This window comes from Tupaia chinensis, unplaced genomic scaffold (genome assembly GCF_000334495.1).
Source record: "Tupaia chinensis unplaced genomic scaffold, TupChi_1.0 Scaffold144899_1, whole genome shotgun sequence".
NCBI lineage: Eukaryota > Metazoa > Chordata > Mammalia > Scandentia > Tupaiidae > Tupaia > Tupaia belangeri.
The window spans coordinates 1,914,546-1,927,699 of NW_006204759.1; the positions used below are offsets into that span (position 1 = coordinate 1,914,546).

At 57.0% G+C, this 13,154-nt stretch overlaps 1 protein-coding gene across 1 annotated transcript; it reads right to left on the reverse strand.

Annotated features, from left to right (window-relative positions):
• Nucleotides 1-3,580: 3,580 nt before the first annotated feature.
• On the reverse strand, nt 3,581-12,249 carry RTN4RL1 (reticulon 4 receptor like 1). The gene is made up of 2 exons (XM_014583823.1): nt 12,189-12,249; nt 3,581-5,778 (listed from the first exon to the last, which is right to left on the reverse strand). The coding sequence occupies exons 1-2, from the start codon at nt 12,247-12,249 to the stop codon at nt 4,463-4,465; spliced, it is 1,377 nt and encodes a 458-aa protein (XP_014439309.1). The 3' UTR covers nt 3,581-4,462.
• Nucleotides 12,250-13,154: the final 905 nt, after the last annotated feature.

The following is a 13,154-nucleotide window of genomic DNA, read 5'->3' on the forward strand; positions in this document are numbered from 1 at the left end:
TGGCTAACACTTGGGTAGCTCACAGCTGAGAACTCTGTTAGGGTTCCTGTCTCTGTCTGTCTCTCTCTCATTGAAGAAATAAATACACTTAAAACTGGGCACTCATCCCTCTTCCACCAAAGGATGCACACAGAGAAAGGCTGATTCCTCCAGGTGACTGTGGGTAGGGCCTCAGGGGGGCCGAGCCCCCGGTGGCCTGGAGGTGGGATCTGGCAGGGGCAACCTGAGGCCTTGGTATGAATACGAGGGCCCCTGGGAGCTTCCCCAAAACTCAGCTTCTCTGGGTCTGGTTTTACAGTACCTCCTCCAGGAGGCCTGCCTGGCTCTCTCCAACTTCCTCAGACTTCTGAGTCCTTTCTGGAGCCCCACCTCAGTGCTGGAGGAGTGCTGGGACATTAGGCAGGTGACAGTAAACATTTGCTGAATGGGATTCTTGGCTCCCTGGTAATGAACAGCCCAGCAGGAGAGGAAAGGGGGAGAGGTACGATTTGGGGAAGTGGGGTTCTGGGGATTGCCAACGATCAGAGGGGTGCATATGCAGGGTGGACAGGGGGTGTCTGGGGAGGAGAGGAGGGGGCCCGATGGCGGGGCTTGTGTATGGGAGTGCAGGAGGTGCAGGCACAGAGACAGAATGACGGGGAGAATGCTTTCCAAGCTTGGAAGCAGCAGGTGTCTGGGAATGGGACGGCAGCCCAGGCAGAGTTCCAGAGAGCGCTCCAGCTTGCCGGCACAAGGGGAGGATCTGGCTGAGACAAGAGGCAAATTGCGACGATGAAACCCACTGTTGAGGAACATCGGCAAGGGTGCCACGGGTGGGGACCACGTGCTCAGCGTGGAGAGGCTGGGGGCAGGTGGGAAGGAGACCGGAGTCGGGGAGCCACACGTTCCCTCCACCCTGGGGGTAGGGGTTCCTCTGGGCCTCCCCTTGCCAGGTTTGTCTCTCATGCCTCTGAACACAGGGCTCCTGGCCTTCCACTCACAGTTGTCTACAGATACCCCAAATGTGGTGCTATTGCAGCTCCAGCCCGCTGCTTGGAATACTCTCACACCCTTCTCTGGCCAGCTCCATGTGCTCTGAGACCCACCAGTGTCACCTCTTCCTGGAAGCACTCTCTGACTCCCCCACCCTGGCTGAGCTCCTCATGGCTAGGGAGTGAGAGGTGTTAACAAAGGCAGCAATCCCATACCAGTTGAGGAGTGTCTCCACGTCCTGCAGGGAGCCACGGCTGCCCACTGTGGTGTCTCCAGAGCCTGGACAATGGCTGGCCCATGCCAGTCAGTGTTAGTCGGATGAACCACAGGGAGCTAGCCAAGCCCTGGTGTCCTGGGAAGAGCAAATGTAAAGAGACCCTACGACTGCCAGCGGCCACCCAGCTCCTGCTGTCAGCCCAGAGTGGAGGAATCTGTCATAGCGGGGAAGGAAGAGAGAAGAGACATTCTCTCCTGGGGCTCAGAGACAGTGCTGAGCAAAGATGGCAGGGGTGGGCCTCCTTGGGAACAAAAGAGAAAGAGCCTCTGTCCCTGGGGACAGAACAAGAATGGCATCTCTCTGCCTTGGACAACTCAGAGGGGTCACTGGTCTGGTGGGTCGAAAGGCCTAGCTTAGTCCCTCAAGTGTCAGCTAGCTGGCTTTGATGTTTGGGGCAGTGGTGTCACTGCAACTGCGTACTGCTGAGTGACAGGTGATGTCACCCACAGCTGAGCTGCCCTCAGCCCCTCTCTCTTAGAGGAGAAAGTTACTAAAAATACACCTGGCGTTCTGGGCCCCACTGCCCTCCTCCGATAGCGGTGGGCAGCCAGACTGCTGTGCTCGGCAGAGGAGACCATTTACAAACATTAGCATTTCTCCTCCTGATGGTTCCAGCCCATGCTGCAGTCTTACTAAGTCTTTTTAAAAAAATTTAATAAAGTGCTTAGACTCTTGATTTTCCCACTGAGGGCTTTGCTGTCTGCAGTTGGAAATGAAATCAACAATGTAACAACATCTTCGGGTTCTCGGGGACAGCCAGGCCCTGGCACCGGCCTGGGTCAGAGCAGGCAGCCCACTGGGAGCAACTGCAGGCTGAAGATTATTTGCTCTGCCATCACTGGGCTCCCTTTAGTGAGTGTTCACGCCTTGTACTAAGGAGGATTTGTCCAGCCAGGCCTGCAAACAGCCTCCTCCCTCTGTCTAGGGAACACTCGCCTGTTTCTGAAGCCAGAGAGGCGGGCGCAGCCCCAGTCCCCACCCACTGCTGTGTGGGTCAGTCCCCAGCCTCCTGGAAAACCCCCCTGAGCCCCAGGAACTGGCTGTTCATTTCATGCCACCCCAGCCCCCTGAGAGTCAATAGCACAGCAGCTGCTGCTGAGGCTCTTGGGAACAGGCCTAGAAAGATAACGGGACCAGCCTGATTCGGGGAGACAGAGACAGTGCTGACCCAGTGCAGCCAGAAAGGGGGAAGTGAGTCACGCTCTGTGCATGAGAGGGAAGGGCCACAGAACAGAGAACAGGCGTGTGCACGCGTGCGTGTGCGTTCATGCTCTCGTGTGTCCCTGTGAGTCAGCATGCCCCCGACCCCGATGGCGCCTCCCGCCAACAAATGTGCTTATGTTCTCAGAGCTATGCCTGGCCAGGCACGCCCACCCCACAAAAGCCCAGGCTCTGCCACCCCATCAAGAATGCGGGGTTAGGAAATGAAAAACAGGGTTCTGGTCCAAGAGAATTTTTATTATTATTTTCTCTCTTAATTGGATTCAGTGTTTCTTGCTCCTCACGCAAATCCTCTCTGGTGGGGAATTCATGTTTGTGCAAAGCGCAAGGGAGACTGTACCCTCCTTGGCCCCTGGCCAGCAGCGTGGCTAACAGGCGAGTCCCTGCCAGCTTGCCTGCTCCATTCCCTGTGTGCTGCCTGTCCCTGCTCCTGGCCCCTGAGTCTGCCCTATGACCTCTGCCTGTCCCCGGGCATCTCCAGATGGGCCAGAAAGATGGGGCCTCTGTCATTCAGAAGTGCCTGAGATGGTTCTTGAAACGCCCTCCTCTTTCCCCGTCTGCTAAGGTCCCCTGACGCTTTTCTCCTGCCATCCCACACAAGGCCCTTGCCACGCTGTCACCAAAGGGCCTTGAAGAAACATCAGCAGCTGAGTCAGGCCAGAGGCTTGGGCTCACACCAGTCTTCCTGGCCTGTCCAGACGGCCGCTGGTCAAACACTAGGCTGACAACACTGTCCGACCCATCGGACTAACACTGTGGGTGCTGCCTCACCTGCTGGCTTAAAACCCCCAGAGTCCCTCCCTTCCCTTCACCTAGCCCACTCCCAGGGTCTCACTGCCTGACATCCAACAGGCCGCCTCTCAGGTCTCACCCTGACGCCAACAGCTATTGCAGTCAGGGTGACGGGGTGCCTAGGGTGACAGACAGGCTTGTGTTGCATATAAAAACAAGGTGATCTTTAATATCTAGGAATATTGGTCCCCTGAAGTGGTTCTTGTTGCCTTCCTTTCTCCCCAACCCTCCCCACTGACACTGCCCCAGGCCCCTGGCAAGCCCAGGTTACATGGGGACTATTGTTGCCAGGTTGGGATTCTAGACAAAAATTCTATACCTTTTTTTTTTTTTCTTGCTAGAAATCACCAGTACAATCCTTAGTTCAGCAGAGATAGTCTTTCATAGAGTTTATAAACATGATAAGACATACAGTTTGGTAATGGAGTGGGTGGGGGGGCCTGTGCATTTGTTTTTATATATATATATGTAGAGTGTGTATATATATAAGTGGACATGGTTATAAAACTGCACCTTCTGTGAGAACCTCATTGCACATCATGAAATTCTAAGTTTCAGCCTCTAATGATCTTCCTTTGGTAACTGGTTCTTGCACCTCAGTCGTAGGGCCTGGGTCTACCAGGGCTGCCTGAGACATCAGGAATGAGAGGCATGGCCCTCGAAGGAGGGACTGAAGGTAGCATAGGGTTGAATTCAGGACAGGTAGAGGAAGTGGCCTCAGGTAAGAGCCAAGGTGCCACCTGCTCATAGGCTCCCAGACTGCTGGTCAACCTGGCCTCTTGGACAAGGCTGATTGTTCTTCTTCAAGTCCTGCCTCCTCCAGGCATGGCAGGACCCTTCAGACCTTCCCAAACGGTCAAGATTCCGCAGAGCTCAGCTCCCGTAAGAGGCAATGGTCCCATTGCTGCTAAGGAAGGACTGATTTGCTGCGTGCCTTTTTACCACCTTGCTGCAGGCACGCTGTCAGAGGGAGCTCGGCAGGGGCTGGCTGGGACAGCTGGGGGAGACGCACTAATCCCCTCCTGCCTAGGGCTGTACACTTTGGGTTTATAATCCACCGGGCAGGGTCCAGACAGCAGCCGAAGCCTCTATCAGCCTTTTCCTGAAACCCAGCGGATCCTCTGCTTGTAAAAAAAGAAGAAAAGAAATTCTGTTCCTTGGTGGATACGTGGCAGTGCTGGGTGCTGGCACCCTGAGTCCTCAGCGGAGAGTGACCGCCAGCCCCAGTATCCAGGCCAGGAGCGTGGCCCCCAGAGAACTGCCCGAGGAGGCCTGCTGCACCCCACTGGGGGCACGGATGGGGGTCCTGCGGGCACACTTGCCCTTCCTCTTGGGCCGGGCCGTGGGCATCATGTCAAAGCTGAACTTGTGCTGGTAGTCGGGGGCATAGTCCTGCAGCTCGTGGGCCTGTTTCCCGGTGCCCGCCTTAGAGATGTGGTTGCGGTTCCTGTGGCTGGTGCAGTTCTTGCCTGGCTTCCTGTAGCCTGGCCGGGAGCCAGGCAGATGGCCGTGGGGGTGGCCCTTGTCCCTGGCAGAGCCGTGGTGCTCCTTGCGAGCAGCCCTGTCGGTGGTGGTGAGCGTGTGCGACTTGATTTGGTGCGGGGATGCTGGCCCCGAGCAGTTCCGGAAGTCCTCAGCCCTCAGCAGCTTCAGGTCTTGGCCGTGCCGCAGCTGGGGGGACACGCAGGGGACTGCGGAGCTGGAGCCTCGGAACTTCCGCAGCCATTCCCATAGCGAGTAGGCCCGGCAGCCACAGTCCCAGGCGTTCCCATTGAGGCGGAGGAACTCCAGGGCCCCCAGAGGGGCCAGGCAGTCGCCCTGCAGCTCGGAGAGGCTGTTGTTGAAGAGAAAGAGGGTGGTCAGCCTGCGGAGGTCATGGAAAGCCTTGTGGTGGACCCACTGCAGCTGGTTCTCGTGGAGCAGCAGGCGGTCCAGGTTCACCAGTCCCCGGAAGGTGTCCTGGCCCAGGCTCCACAGCTTGTTACCATGGAGGAACAGGTGGCTGAGGTTGACGAGGTCCACAAAGATGTCGTCCTGGAGGTACTCGATGTGGTTGTCCTGCAGGTAGAGGTACTGCAGGCTGTGCAGGCCCCCAAAGATGCCTGCGGGCAAGGCGCTGAGCCCGCACTTGTAGAGGTAGAGGGCGTGAAGCTTCACCAGGCCCTGGAAGGTCTCGGGTGCCAGCGTCCGCAGCTGCCGGTTGTCGCCGAGGTCCAGCTCCTCCAGGTGCACGAAGCCCTCGAAGGTGTTGGGGTCGATGTAGGTGATGTTGTTGGAGTAGATCCACAGGGTGACCATGGCAGGGCTGAAGTGGCCCTGCTGGAGGACGGTGATTCGGTTGTTCTGCAGAAAGATGCGCTCGCTGTCCTCGGGGATGCCCTCGGGGATGGCGGCGAAGTTGTGCGCCTGGCAGCTGACCGTCATGGGTGCCGGGTAGCACACGCAGTCCCGCGGGCAGCCGTCGCCCAGGGGCAGCTCCCCGGCCAGCAGCAGCAGCAGCAATTCCACACAGCACCCTGGAGGAGACAGAGCAGAGCCAGGTCAGGGGCTGCCCTGGGAGGTGGGAGACAGACAGGAAGGGTGGAGACTGACACTCCAGAGAGTCTGGCCCATGACGGAAAGAAGACAGGGGTCAGGAACCAGGCCTTGACCCCATCTAGGACTAGACACCTCTCTCTCTTTCTATAGGAATATTTTTTTTAAAAAATATTTCATTTTATTATTATTTTTAATTTGACCGAGAGAGACAGAGAGAGAGAAAGGGAAAGTTAGAAAGCAAGCCACCAAGTTCAGGACTCAAACTGTGGCTGGCCATGTGGGAGTCCAGCGCCTTAAGCACCACACTACATGCAGGCCCATGTTCTATGGGAATTTTATCCCCATCCTGGGCTAGGACTCAAACTGTGGCTGGCCATGGGGGAGTCCAGCGCCTTAAGCACCACACTACATGCAGGCCCATGTTCTATGGGAATTTTATCCCCATCCTGGGCTGGGAAGTGAGTTGGGATGAAGGCTCTGATCACTTCCCTACTTCCTTAGCCCCGCCCTAAATCCTTAGCTCCAGCCCCTCAGGCTTTGCCATCCCAACCCAGGTGGGGCCCCCACTCACGGATGTCTGTGCTAATGGATAGTGGTGCCACCTCTTGCCTTAACAAAGTAAATACCTCATATGGATTATTTATTTTTTGAGAGATTTTTGCTGTAGGGTGCATGCTCTTGCTGGAGAGACAGAGAGAGACAGAAAGACAGAAAGCAGGAACCAGCAGTTAGCATAATGGCTATGTTGCTGGACTCCCACGTAGTCAACTGCGGTTCGCGTCCTGGACCCGGTGGCTTAAAACTCACGCCGGGCGCGTGTGCGTGCGTCCCCAAGATCCCGTGAGGAGAATGGAGGAGAAGGGATTGCAGCGTGACCATCCCCCCTGGGGGGTGATTTCTTGCTTTCTGTCTCTATGTCTCTCTCTGTCTGTCTGGTGAGCGCAAACGCCCTATAGCGAAAATCTCTCAAAAAAAAAAAAAAAAAAAAAAAAAAAAAAAAAAAAAAACAAAACATGGTCACACCACAATCTCTTCTCCTCCATTCTCCTCTTTGTATTTTGGGCATGCACACACACATGACCAGTATGAGTTTCAAGCCACTGGGTCTGGGACTTGAACCATGGTTTACCATGTGGAGTCCGGCGCTATAACCACCACGCCACCTGCTGGCCCCAGAGTTTTTAATTTTTAAAAATTTGCCATAGGGAGCATGTACCTGTCAGAGAGAGAGAAAGCACCCTCTAGTGGGGGTGACCACACCATAATCCCTCCATTCTTTTCTCAGGATTTTGGGCATTCACGCACACATGCCACAGGTGTTTTTCAAGCGGCTAGGTCTGAGACTTGAATTGTGCACTGAGCCATATGGGACACAGAAACCTTAACCACCATGCCACTGGCTGCCCCAACCCTGTCTGGATTCTTGAACTGTTTTACCTAAATTATCCCAAATAGGCAAAACATGCATGTAGGACACCAAAGTTCACTTCAAAAAATACCTCATTGACAATGACTCCACATTCTCAAGTATGAGACACCCTCTCTGTGCCTCAGTTTCCTCATTTCTAAAATATAGATAGTAAATAGTTCTCTCTTGCAGAAGTAGGCAGATATACTGAGAAGGCACATGTATGTGAGGACTGGGGCTGGCACCAGGGCTGGGCTCTGGGACCCAAGAAGCTGCCAGACAGATGCTACCCCCACCCCAACCACCTTCTGGCCCCTCCCCTCGCTCCAGATCCCAGGCTCTGGCTGCAAAACCCGGCCTTGTGTCTCGACTGTCCTGAGCATTTCCTCTGTAGCTTCCCTCTAATTGGGCATTAATTAGGCATTCGTTAATGGATCCTTACAATAATTTATTTTCGGATGTGTCCAGCCTGTGGTCGGATAATAGCCCCACGCTCATTATCGGAGCAGCCTCATTATGGACGATTGTCATTACCTGCCTTTTCCCCTGGTCGCACTGCCCCAGGCGGCCAGGCAGGCGCGCCAGGGTCGGGGGAGTCAGGCTCCAGGACTACAGACCCCCACTCTGGGAGGCCAGACAGCTATCTCCTCCCTGCCCTGATTGGCCTCCTGCCCCTTCTTTTCTGGCTTGTTCAGCCAGGCCTCTTGGGAGAGCTGGGGCGCCGGGGGCAGTTCAGCCGGGTCTTCCTGCTGTCAGCTGTGCCCAGAGCAAGCCGGATGAAAGAACGACCCGACCCTCTGGGCCACTCTCTCCCAGCCTCATCCCGCCTGCCCCCAGCAGACCTCACCGACTCCCATCCCCTTGTTCCTGGCAGAAAGTGTTGTAAATAAGTGACAGCTCCCAGCTGTTGGGAGTTATGGGCTCCCTGAGAGTGGCAGCTGCTTCCCGCCCCCCCTGTAATCACCCGGCTTCGACCAAACATTTGCAACACATAAAAATCATCGCACATAATTCGCTTTTTGCATAATTGGGTTCAGTTGCTATTTCAGAGCAATTATGACCTCAGTGGTGGTGGCAACCCAGCTTCAAGGACCCTTTCTGGGCCAGGCTATGCTCTATGCAGCCTCGGCAGTACCTTCAGTCACCCTAGCCACCACAGCCCGCAGACCAGGCAGGCCAGGGCCTCAGTTTCCCACTCGGTAACGCATGTAGGAGATGATGGCTATGCCAGCCCTCCCTGGCCAGACCGCTTGAATCTGGCCTCCAGCCAGTCCCAGCTCTCAGGGGGAAGCAAACCTGCCCACCCCCCAAGGTCCCATACCCAGGACCTGGAGGAGGCCTAACCCATAGTGGCTGCACTTCCTCAGAGCAACACCCCTTGTGTCTGGTCTCAGCTCACACCAGACTGCCTCCTTTCAGGAAGGCTGCATCTGCAGAACTTCCCCCAGGGAGTAGTCCCCCACCCCAGGCTGGGGTCCCAGGGCAGCCTGTGCCACATCTTGGGCTGAAGCTAAGGGGTGAAGGACTGCAGCCTCACGCCCTGGCCCCCCAGGATCTTGCAAAGACAAGACATCCCTTCCCTTGGTCTGCAGCAGCACAGCCCTCGCTGCAGGGGGGTGGGGGGGTGCAGGCTCAGCGCTAATACCACTCGACATTTGTACAGCTTACCGGAGTTGACAAAGCACTTCTGCTCGCGCTCGTCTGATCCACAGAACTACCGTGTGTGGTGGGCAGTGTGCGGCAAGGGGCGGCCCTCCTCCACCTACTATTGTGCCTGTCTCCACAGGCCCCAGGGTGGAGTGCTCTGAAATTGCCCCTGAGAAGTAGGTGGCCCCAAGGAGAGACACACTCCCCTTATGCAGAGCAGCTGGTCCTCCCAGGGGACAGCGGGGCCCAAGGGAAACCAGGGGAGAAGCCTAGCCCAGGGGAAAAAGCCAAACTGGCAAATGTGGACGCCCTGGCAGGTCAGAGGGGTGGAGTAGCAGGGGAGGGGTGAAGGGGGCACCCAGGACAGGTGGGTCAGGAAGGCCTGGCACAGGGCTCGGCTCGCATCCCTCAGGGAAGAACACGCTGTTTATATCAGAGTCTGGGGGTGGGGCAGGGGTGGCATGGCCATGGGGACTGGTGCGGGGCTGTCACTACCTTAGGAAGGCCTGAGTACGACGGAAGCCACCTCGGGAAGTAGGCTGGTGGGAGCCGAGGCTGGGGGCGCTGCGTGCCACCCTCTGTTTCTGCCCAGATGCCAGGCACCATGACTGGAAGCTGCATTCCTTTGCCGGGCATTTTCTTTTTTTAAGATTTTTGCCATAGGGCACGTGCGCCCACTGGTGAGACAGAGAGAGAGAGACAGTGAGAGAGAAGGTGAGAAATCACCCCAGGAGGGATCAACCAGCATAATCCCTTCTCCTCTACTCTCCTGGGATTTGGGGCATGCACACACACGTGCCCGGTGTGATTCTCAAACTGCCCGGTCTGGGACTCCAACCGTGGTCAACTATGTGGGAGTCTGCCACGCCACCTGCTGGCCCCTTTCTGTACATTGTAAGGTGTGAGTTAGAAGGGATCGGGCTTAGTGGAGGACCTTCATGCCTCTTGCACCAGCCTCCTCAGTCCCCTCTGAGTAGGGTAGGGGTCCCTCTGCCTGAGGGGCTCAAGAAGGCAAGGCGGGGCTCCCACACGCCTTTCTCAGGCTGGTCTTCCAAGGGCACACGCTCTGCTGACTCTGCAGACGCCTGGGCTACTCCTGGCCTCCCACACGTCTGAGCTCATCAGCCTCTCGGCAGCCTCATTCCTTCCTTCCTATTCAACCCTTGCCGCTGAGCCCCGGAGTGTCGCGGTGCCAGTGTGGTGAGGGCCCAGGGAAGAGCCAGGTGGGTGCTCAGAGCTTGCTAGCTGGAGTGAGGAGCACCAACCAGGCAGTGTGGCCAGGAGCTGGGCCCAGAATAGATGCTGGTGTGTTTGTGTGGGAAGGGGGTGGCACTCAAGGAAGGCCTCCCCAATACTGGCCACCAGCCAACCGCATGACATAGGCAGTTCCTCAGCCTCCTGGTGTAGTCAATCTGAGAAGGGGGATAAGAAAGGTCCCTGCCTCGGGACCAGCAGTTGGTGTAATGGCTATGTCGCTGGACTCCCATGTAGTTGACCATGGTTCAAGTCCCAGACCCGGTGGCTTAAACTCATGCTAGGAGTATGCGTGCATGCCCAAGATCCCAAGAGGAGAATGGAGGAGAAGGGATTGCGGCGTGGCCATCCCCCCTGGGGGATGATTTCTCACTTTCTATCTCTCTGTCCCTCTCTGTCTTTCTGGCGAGTGCACGCGCCCTATAGCAAAAAATTCTCCAAAAGAAAGAAAGGTCCCTGCCTCACGGGTGGCTTTGGGATTCACAGAGATGTGGACCGCCCAGTGTGCAGCCCGGCTCCCAGCAGAGGCTGCACCGTTGAGCGCTGGTGTGGTTTCAGGTCCTCCTTCCTACAAACCCGAAACGCACTCCTGTTGGGCAGGGAATCCCCGCTGGGGCGGGAGGGGGCGGAGGGGGGCAGCGGCCTGAGCAGAGCGGGCACCTCACCTAGTAAGCCAGGCGGTCCCAGGAGTTTATGAACAGTCCCGTGGGGGCAGACCTGGTGGGTGGGGGAAAAGGAAAGGGCACAGCCTGGGCAAAGGCAACGGGGAAGGCGGGAGCAATGTCCTGTCTGACCCTGCCCCTCTCTCAGGCTCTGGCATGAGCCTCGAGGAGGCTGTACCAAAAGATGTCCACTGGAACCAGTACCTACAGGGCCCAGGCCCCAGCCCAGGCCAGGTGGCCCGTGTGGCTAGCATGGTACAGGCCTCCGGCTTCCCGGCCCCCAGAGGAGGTAGGGAACAAGGAGGACCCAGCCCTAACAGTGCAGCAGGTCCCTCACAGGCAGCCCTCACAACAGCCCAGTGGAGGGAGAAGTGCCAAGTCACAGAGGAGGGGACAGGTCGCAGAAGGAAAGTGCCCAGGCGAGGCCACTGGCGAGCAGGGCACAGCAGGCCTTGCCCAGACAACTGGGCATCCAGGGCTCTGCCCAGCTCACACTGCACAGGTGGACGGGGGAGCCTCAGCCGGGGGTGGCCGGCCCTCCCAGGCCCTGAGATCTCCACTCCTCACACCAGCTTGCTGGCACCTGAGCAGAGCTCACCACCCCCGAACCCCCGGGCAGGTCTATGGGGCTCTCTGAGGCTTAGAGGTCAGCCATGTGGTCAGTCCTGACTTTGCAGCCCCCACAGGGTTGAGCTCCCTCGTCCCTGTCCTGCTGCCTCCAGCCTTCCAGCTGCTCCTCACTAAGCCAATCGATGCTAACCGAAAGCTGGCCGGATAACTGCCTCGGGCCAGGCCGGCTGCGCTCACAGCTGCTGGTGCCTCAGGACACTCAGCTCTGTCCCTCCATGCCACTTCCTGGTGAGTCCCTCACTCCCCCCACCTAGAGCCTGGGGACAGGAAGCCAGCCAGGGCACAGATGGGCTTCCCTCCCCGGCCCCATCACTGGGCATGGGGTTAGAGAGAGGGCAGGATAGGCAACAGCTCCATGTCCATAGCACAGGGCAGTGGGAGGAGAACAGGCTTGACAACCAGGGAGACCTGGTTCGCATCCTGGTTCTCCAACTACAAGCGTGTCCCCTCGCTTGTGTGAGCCTCGTCTTCCTCACCTGTAAAATGGGCAATTGTTCAAAGCTCTAGCCTGAAGATGCCAGTACCCGCCAGCCTCCCCAACCTCTCCACCTGACAGAGTCTGCCTAAAACTGGGCTTTGCTCTACCCCACCCCCCACCTCCTCCACTCAGCGAAAGGCGGCTCCTTCCTTTCAGCTGCTCGGACCAAACTCCCGAGCATCATGGGGACAACACCCCCCCACCCCACCCTACACTCGGCCTCTCAGAAATCCTTCAGCCTAGCTCCAGAATTTATCCAGCATCTACCCACTTCTCTGGCCACTACCAGCCTGGGTCACCGTCTCTCACCTGGACTTTTACAAAAGCCTCTTAAGTGGTCTCTCTGCTCCACCCAGATCTCCTCCAACATGGCGGCCAGCGAGACCCAGCCAGAATGTGCTGCTCCTCTGCTCGAACTCTCCATGGCTCCCACCTCACTCCGCACGGTCTCTCCAAGTCTCTCAAGGCCCAGAAGCCTTCCCCATCTGAGTGTCTTCTCCTTTCTCCTCTCCCCGAAGCCTAATGGCCTCCCTGCTGTCCCTACACCTAGGCCTGCTGCCCCTCTGCCTGGGTGTCTGCAGGGCTCCTGCCCCACACCACCACCCAGACTCTACCCCAGTCACCTTCTCAGGGAGGTCTTCCCAGAGGAATGTGCAGGGTATGTGCACTCGCCTATGGGAAAAAAAAAAAGTTGTTTTAAAGTTTATTTCCTCCATGAGAGAGAGAGAGAGACTGCACTGTCAACAGGGTATTGACGCCACGATTTACCCCTCGCCCCAGGCAGCCCTGGGCCACGGGCACGCGTGTGCCGGCGTACGCAGAGATGTCTCCGGAAGCTGGATCAGCTCTGCAGGCCAGCCTCGCAGAGAACCACACGTCACCTCTGTGCCACCGTCGGGCCCCTGCAGCCTATTCTGAATTTCAGCTGGCAGTCAGCATGTGTGCTCACCTGAGAGAGACAGAGAGACGGGGAGAAGGCACCCCCGCAGGGCATGGCCACGCTCAATCCCTCCTCCTCCATTCCTCTATCCCATCTGGAGTTTCACACATGCTAAGGTTATTTTTCTTTTTAAGAAAATTTATTTTAATTTAGCATTATTATTATTTTAAGTTTGCTATGGGGCACACATGCTCACCAGAGAGAGAAGAAAATTGAGAAAGCAAGCCGCTAGGTCCGGGACCTGAACCAAGGTTGACCATGTGGGAGTCCAGAGTCCAGCACCTTTAACACACCACCCACCAGCCCCTTCTTCTTCTTCCTCTTTTTTCTTTTTT